General features: G+C 43.1%; 1 protein-coding gene across 1 annotated transcript; it reads left to right on the top strand.

The window, feature by feature from the left end:
• The first annotated feature begins 846 nt into the window (after positions 1-846).
• On the top strand, positions 847-8,067 carry LOC125516403 (uncharacterized). The gene is made up of 11 exons (XM_048681869.2): positions 847-1,363; positions 1,750-1,830; positions 2,136-2,268; positions 2,349-2,434; positions 2,524-2,600; positions 3,049-4,423; positions 4,504-4,741; positions 5,788-5,913; positions 6,271-6,330; positions 6,455-6,517; positions 6,870-8,067. The coding sequence occupies exons 1-4, from the start codon at positions 1,149-1,151 to the stop codon at positions 2,370-2,372; spliced, it is 453 nt and encodes a 150-aa protein (XP_048537826.1). The 5' UTR covers positions 847-1,148; the 3' UTR covers positions 2,373-2,434; positions 2,524-2,600; positions 3,049-4,423; positions 4,504-4,741; positions 5,788-5,913; positions 6,271-6,330; positions 6,455-6,517; positions 6,870-8,067.
• The last annotated feature ends 208 nt before the right edge of the window (positions 8,068-8,275 follow it).

Below are 8,275 nucleotides of genomic sequence, written 5' to 3'. Positions count from 1 at the left end.
GTGTTCTACTCGTGCACAACATCAACGCATAAAACCTAGGCTCGGATGCCACTGTTGGGAACGTAGTAATTTCAAAAAAATTCCTACGCACACGCAAGATCATGGTGATGCATAGCAACGAGAGGGGAGAGTATTGTCTACGTATCCTCGTAGACCGAAAGCGGAAGCGTTAACACAACGCGGTTGATGTAGTCGTACGTCTTCACGACCCGACCGATCAAGCACCGAAACTACGGCACCTCCGAGTTCTAGCACACGTTCAGCTCGAAGACGATCCCCGGACTCCGATCCAGCAAAGTGTCGGGGAAGAGTTCCGTCAGCACGACGGCGTGGTGACGATCTTGATGTTCTACCGTCGCAGGGCTTCGCCTAAGCACCGCTACAATGTTATCGAGGATTATGGTGAAGGAGGGCACCGCACACGGCTAATAGATCTCAAGGATCAATTGTTGTGTCTTTGGTGTGCCCCCCTGCACCCGTATATAAAGGAGCAAGGGAGGAGGAGGCCGGCCCTAGGAGGGAGCGCGCCAAGTGTGGAGTCCTACTAGGACTCCCTAGTCTCTACTCCTAATGTCTCAGTTGGTAGGTCGCGTTCCGGATTTTATTTTCGTCCCACCACACCCGGTCTTTTTTGGTACTTTTTTGGTACTTTCTCCCACCTTCCCCTCAGCCGCGAAAAACCAAAGAAAACCCCGCGATCGAGTCCCGCACACGCCCAAACTCCCGTCGTTATCTTTACTGTTAATGTCTCAGTTGGTAGTCTGCGTTCCGGATTTATTTTCGTCCCACCATTTTCATCCGGTTTTTTCGTTGTTTTTTCTTCGTTGGTTTTTTTCGTCCGGTGCTCTCTCTTGGTTTTCCCCCTCCGCATCGCTCGATCCAACTCCTCCCTCTCCCTCGGTCTCGCCTCTCCTATCGCTCGCTCGGTCCTCTCTAGGGTTCGCCGCCCGCCGCCGTCCCCCGCCGCCCTGCTCCGCTGTTGCCCCTCCCTCTCCATCTCCTTCCCTCGCGGGCGTCACCATGTTCCCCCGTCCAACAAGATCATCCACGCCGCAGACTGCGTCTCCCGCTGGTTCCCGCTCCCGCCCTTCTCCGACGACGTTGAATCTGTCCGCCTCGAGCCCTTCCCCTGCTACACCGTCGAGCGCATGATCGGCGCCAAGCCCCTCGTCCTTGCCCTCTCCTCCCCATCCTCCGGCTCCACGGAGGCCGCGGACGCGGCCGCAGTCATCGCCGAGAGGTTCTTGCCGGACCTTTTATACGCGGCGGAGAAGGCGAGGGAGAGGACGCACGATGTGCCCAGGGAAGACGAGGAGGCAAAACTGAGTCTCATGGCAAGGGTGGGCAAGGTCCTGTTCCAACTGTGAGTCTTCTTCTATGCGTCCCACCATTTCCAGTTCTTGGATCTCTGCTTCGTGTCACAACTCACATAGCATTGTGATTAACGCGCGCCACCACCCAGCTTTTGTGTTGGTGGATCACACGCCTCCTTGGACGCGGTCCGCGACCTCGCAGAGGCAGGGACAGAAGGATCCAAGAGCCCAGTCCGTAAAACGTTCCATACGAATCTGCCCAGTGATTTCTTGGATGACATGGAGTGATTCGCTGTGGAGAGGATGGGGCTGGAGTTCGTTTCAACAAAAGAGCACTAACATGTCAAGTTTTATGCGTCTAACAATTTGATAATTATCCCCTGGTTGTTGTTTAGACGAGTGTGAATTGACTTTGCGGCCTGTAAATATCTGATAGGTGGTCGACAAGCAGGGAATGGTTTCCAGCATGTCTTGGAAATGCACTGTGCAAGAAGATGGGAAGCTTGCAATCGACAAGGTGTGCTAAACATGCTATCCTTTCCTGCACATTTGATCAGAACTCAGGGTCACAGTTACTTTTAGCACTACCATGCATTGATTATATGGGTATCCATGCTAAATAGTACTAGTAAATAGTATGAAATATCAGGATTGTGCATGATTTTATTCTTTTACGACTGACAATGGAGAATCCCGGGACTGTAGAGGGCATGTCGTTTGATTCATGCCAAGAAGCGTACAAACAATTCAGCACGTGTTTGTTTTCACGGCGAAATGCAGGTTGAACTGACCAAACAAGTTTGTGCATGTTGCCTGTTTCAGGAAGCCATTGCTGTTGGACAATCTTTCGCCACGGTTAGATGGTACGAGCTCGATGCCGAACACCGGCCATACAAGTCACACGCATCGATATGTCCTTCCTCTGCTTCATCAATGCGACTTTCATCAAAGAAAGGTGCCAACATGATCAAAGAAAGCAAACCTCGCATTGTCTAAAGTTCGATGTAAGTGCTCACATAGGTGTTGTTAATTCAGGATCATGGAATGGGTAAGGGCTGAAGTGGATACATCCAATGAGAAGGTGAGGGAAAGGGTGCAATCAGTTGTCTTTGACATGTCAAGTAAGATCCTACAGGGAAGTTTGATAATTGCTAAACTTATATAAAAATTCCAAAGACATCTCCGATTCAGTTATGATTCTGGTCTGCAGACGTGGTGAACATTGACACTTCAGGACTCGTGGGATTGGAATAAATTCACAAGGATCTAGCATCCCTGGGCATACAGGTGAAGTGATTTACTAATGGGCATCATATTGTACTTTCGTCAAAAAAATTCTTCAAGTCAATGGAAAGAGTAGACCACTAGACCTACATATAATTTAGAATAGTTTCAGTTACTGCTTGCATATACTATATGAATGCCCTTTGTTCAGTTAGGATCAACTTTGTTAGTTCACGTGCTCTGTTGGAAACCAGCCCTAATGTGTATGCTACAACAATACAACCAGTGCAAAAAGCACATCTCATATGTCAGGAACCACACACATGGTAGGGGATATTTTATGAAGGGTGGGAGCATGAGCACCTTGTGTGTGGGAGCACCCGATATTCTCCCATATTCTTAGATACGGAAGCTACAGCCTACATAAGCAAGCTATGTATTAATTATTCAATCAGAAACATATCTTATGCATATTATGGGTCTTTCTCATGAAATCTTGTACATCCAACAGTTTCACAGGAACAAGTCAGTGGCAGTAAAAGTTGAAGCTCCTTAGTCAGGTTCGTTCAGGTGAGTACCTTTCCTGATACAAGAATTAGCACTGAGAATGTTTTTAGAGGTAAATTAGCACTGAGATTTCTGTATATTTACAAGCAATGGGGCATACATTAGTTGGTTTTTTGACATTAATCGAGTTTAACGTATACTTATAGATTTCTCGTACACGTACACATATGTAGTCACCTGAACGAACATCCTGCGCGTGTTGTACATGACCGGTACGGCGGCCCTGATGGGGAGCGAGAACTGCCATTGGAACGCGGCGGTGAGCCCCTCGGTGAAGACCTGCGCGGAGAGCAGGAACGTGTGCGGGGCCGCGGCGGCGATCCCCGTGGTGTCCCCGGACCGGAGGCCGTCGAGGATGTAGAGCGCCGGGAACGCGGCGCCGACGAGGAACCCGCCCACGATGTGCGCGGCGAGGAGGAGGCGCTCGGGGCCGAGGAAGATGGGCGCAGACGGGTTGGGCTTCCCGGGGCGCTGCGGGAAAGTGATTGTGGCCAGGAGGAGTAGGTAGGGAAGGAGCAGGCCGATCGATCGAACCGTAAGAAAAGAAATCTAAATTCTGTTATATTTCTGCGGTTATTTTCAATTCCGATGGTGGAAACGATTTAAGGATAAGTTGGAGGAATGCCTCGAAGATGTTTTATAAGCTTTAAAAATAGTGGGTGGTTTGAGGTAGTGCATCATTTGCCTTTTATCTGAACACTTGCAGCCAAATTTTTTATCGCACTGTGAGTTGTTTTGTGCACATGCTGCGTTCTGTGTAGATATGGATGAGAAAATTCCATGCCTACAACATTATTTGTGTCTGACCCTGTCCGAGGATCCTGTGGCATGCTCTGATTTGTTTCAGAGTGTGGATGTTCCGATGCTGTGCATCGTGTGCTTCCGAGGCAGCAGAAGGTTGTACACATATCAACGTCTATGGGTGAAGATATCCTACCATATCTAGAACTTGTTTGATATGCAGATTAGTCAAGCTTTTGCAGAGCAGTCCTCATAAGCTGCAAGATACATGCATGGTTTGTATGGTTCATTACTCATAACTAATCTATATGTCAAAACTTGGACAACTATTTAGCCCTTGAATTATCTTATAAATTGACAATGATGATGTTTTGATGCAGTCTGCAATTTTGGTTTTGTAGCAGCTGCTGTAGAACAGGATTTTATCACATATCCAGAGAAGGTTCTTGAAATGAGGAAAGGCTTTATTGTGCTCGGCAAGGATGATGATTTTTGTGCATGAGCTAGGACTAGCAACAGCAGTTGGCGGAACCAGGATGGAAGTCATATTGCCTCCTTTTATTGAAGCTGCTATTTCAGTGAGTCCTAATTCCACTACTTCAGAGTTCAGACAACCAAAAGGCTTTAGCACAATTATTTATGCTCTTCATATTTGCAGGGTTTTGGATTGGATTATAGCGAGCTAATGTAGTACTAAGGGATATAGACAACAAGGTCCACCTAGACCATAAATCACATTGTTTGTGACATCAGCACATCCAATTGTAACTGTAGTCCCTCATTTGTATGACGTTACAGCCAACATTTAACACCCACTGTTCGTAATATATACATGATATCCACTGACCAAATTCAGATATATGGAATCCCAAAATCAGTTCTGCAACTTGAGCAAGGTATGTGGCCATCTAACTTAATCCTTGCATACAGTAGAAGATCTATCCTACAAACATATATCATCTACTTTTCTGAATTTCACTGGCATCCCTTAGCTGTGTTTGTGGGTCGAAAACATGTGTATACTACACTTTGCGCAGGCAGCATCCCTAGAGAATATATTGCTCAGCGTTATGTACCTAATAAACATCTGATAAATAGAGGCATTTTCTTTCATCTCGATCCGAACACTCCTATTTGGTGTTGGTGCTCTTTCTAAGTAACTGTATGTTCAAGAATTGATCCAAATTTAAAGGATAAGAAAGTTTACATTTTCTTATAGGGCTCGGACCGAATAAAGTCTGATCTGGCTTGCTGCTGTGTTGTTTGTAATATAAAAACAACCATAATTGTGGAGGAGTGAGTCATTCTCTCATGGGGATTTGTTTGCTTAATAGTAGAATTCCAATTGCTTTTGGATTTATATGATGCAGCTTACATACTCCCATCACCCAGTAACATATCAATATCAGTTACTGCATCGTACCGGGTTTGTATTATGCATCCCTACTGAAAGTTCCATTGTTAAATAGAAACGAAGATTACAATTATAGATGATAGATATATGTAATTGTGCGATGCATTCTCACTGCTTCCAGTAGATACTATCATTTCAGAGTTCACCTAAAATTTGCAATGTTCAAATTTTTGGGATCAAAATACAACTTTTTTTAAATTTAAGCCAATATAAAGTGTGTGCAGGTTGACTTTTAAAACATTTTTGCTTACAAGAAGCTTATCAGTTGTAATGTTTAGCACCTACATAACCTGATGGTCCTGTAGTGACTTGGGATTGGCGATTAAAGAAACATGGGTATCAAGCATATTAATGTGGGAAGTAGATATACAATATGTTATAAAGGAGAAGACAAGTAAATATTGAGTGTGAAAGATCAGTACGATTTTTTTACTATCATATGAATTATTGAATTTAATCTGGTATTCAATCCCTCAACATTATATTTAATACATGCTACTACACCATTACTTATCTCTACTATAAAAGGAGAATTTGACAAGTAATCAAGCAAGTCAGCACTATCATCGATGGAAGTTGTCGTGCGGAGATGGAAGTTGACAAGTAATTTTCTCCATGAAGTTGATCTGATGCGAAGCTTGTGCCAGATAAAAGGTTAATTGAGTTCTCATCTCCAATATGTTTGCATTCTAACTATCCTTGTTGATTCAGTGGTTCCATGATGCTACATTTCACTTGTTTTTCACCTCTTGATGCTACTATGGACAGAAGGCATTTGCTAATTTGCACATTTTTTTCTTCTGATAAATTGTGCCAATATCACCTGTAATATAAAAGTTGATTGATACTTTTCATTTTATATTGATGTGCTCTCCAGCGAGAACAATTTTTTGACTGGATGTGTTTAATTAGATATGCTCTTTTATTTGTGCGAAGTTGTTCAGACTTTTCTTTGATTCATTATTTTAGCTGTATGAAAAAGGAGTATGAGTACTGTTTGGTTCCACACAGGACCAATGAAGGAAGAGAAACAAATCACAACCCTTTAGTTCATGGTCTAGGAGCAGGGAGGTACACATCCATCTTTGTGATATTCTGATATGAATAAGCATAGTACTACATACAGAATCTCTCAATTGTGTAGATAGGTCATCAAGTAATGGTTAGTAATTCATACTTCTGCTTCACCTTTCAGTTAATTATCCGCTTTCAAGTATTTGTTGCCAAAGTGAGCATCTAATTACAGGAATTCTGTGAGGTAACCATCTCAATCTTTTTGTCACAAGGCTCTTGCGCGGTGGAGATTTTTGCTTGGTCATAAATGAATTAGTTCCATTCTTTGACAGTAAGAGAATGGAGCCAGATGGAGGAACATCAACATTGATGCCAAAAGTTCCATTCTCTTGTTGTAGTAGTGTCTTAATTGGAAGAATATTTTGATGATGTTGATTGTTTTCTATTCTCAACTTTTCATCATTTTAGATCACTTTTTGGATAGTTCAATACTATATTTTCGGGATTAACCGTAACATTATGTGAACATATGTTTATTGTTCTAAAATCAATGTTCATCAGCAATCAGCCTTCTAACTAAATAATATTTTCGCAAGGGCTTCTCTACACCGGTACGGTCTCTCGCTGGTACACGATTTGAGGCATAGGAGGGAGGGGCACGTTGCGATGTCGTCTTCGGTCACGGCTATAGCTTATGAGAAGAATGGGGTTTATGCTTGGCAGACTGACCCATGGTTAGCAAGTCATTATTGCCGCCTCCGCTTCCCAAGTTGCCTCGGCTTGCTGTTGGTGTGTGCTGCTTCTGCAGCCCCTGCCGGCCGCCTCTTAGGTTCGGTTTTTCTGCCACTACTGAAGTTTCCATTGCCTCGGCAAGGCGTCGTCGTCTTACTTGCAAGGCACACATTGCACCGCGGGCAACATCTTGCTATGCATGGCCACTCATGTCAAAGCTGGGTTCCAGTTTGACGACCTCTCTACCAAGTCTCCATGTTCTTCTTTCCTGTACTTTCTCCATCTGCTGTTATACTCTCTTGCAAGTACGGCTTAACCAGTTTGATGTCATGTTGCTTTAGCAGTTGTGACGTATGTGCAGGATAGATAATGTTTCATTGGTAGCGCACACAGTGCATCTAGAGAAGACAATTGCTTTCATCGGCAAACATGGTGGACATTCAGCTAGAATACATATGCATTTTCCATATACTTCAGAGTTCTATCTCTCAAGGGAGCTGCTTTTTTTCAGAAAGGGAATAACACATATTGGTTGTTTTCATTGTATTAGCCACATCTATTGTGCGTCTCAATCATTTAAATTTTGGGCATTGTACTATCATGAATCAGTTTTGCAATAAATTTGTAGAAGTTTTTGCCCCCAAGAATATAATGAGAAATATTTGCTGCAACTAAACTTTGTTGAGCATGTCTATTAACACTTTCCTCTTCTCCTATTAGATGTAATGATCTAGACCAAAGCAACCCTCATGTATATTGATACTATACTAGAAGGCCACCGAAGAATTTTACGGAACAAGAGAAGATGGCGTGCACCATATCTTTAAGATGACTTCCCTCACCATGTGGCATGCACTTTTCGGTTTTACTTTAGCGCAATTGCCATGTATGTAAGGGATACAATTAGGCTGAATATTGCAATTGTAGTTTTTTTCTGAACTTTTTCAACATCCCAGCATTAGTAAAATACTCCCCTATTCCATAATGTAAGACGTTTTTGCAAGCTATATGTTTGTTATACATTATATTGCTAGAAATCAATAATTTACTCTTTTTTACTAATATTGTGTTTTAATAGTCCATTTCCTGTGTTTCAAAGGTCTGCAATAGTTAATAAAGCAAGAGCAACACCTTATTTGTCGCAACAAGAAATTCTATATATTTTGGACAATTCTTAAATTCGTCCATATGAGAAACTTGTTAAACAATGTCGCCTGATGTGCCCTATAAGAATATGTTAGGCGCAATTGAAGTTATACCAGTAGAGCAG

The sequence above is a fragment of the Triticum urartu genome, chromosome 1A (genome assembly GCF_056163025.1).
Source record: "Triticum urartu cultivar PI428250 chromosome 1A, HENAU_Tu73, whole genome shotgun sequence".
In the NCBI taxonomy this organism is placed as follows: Eukaryota; Viridiplantae; Streptophyta; class Magnoliopsida; order Poales; family Poaceae; genus Triticum; species Triticum urartu.
This window is presented reverse-complemented; position numbering and strand designations above follow the sequence as displayed.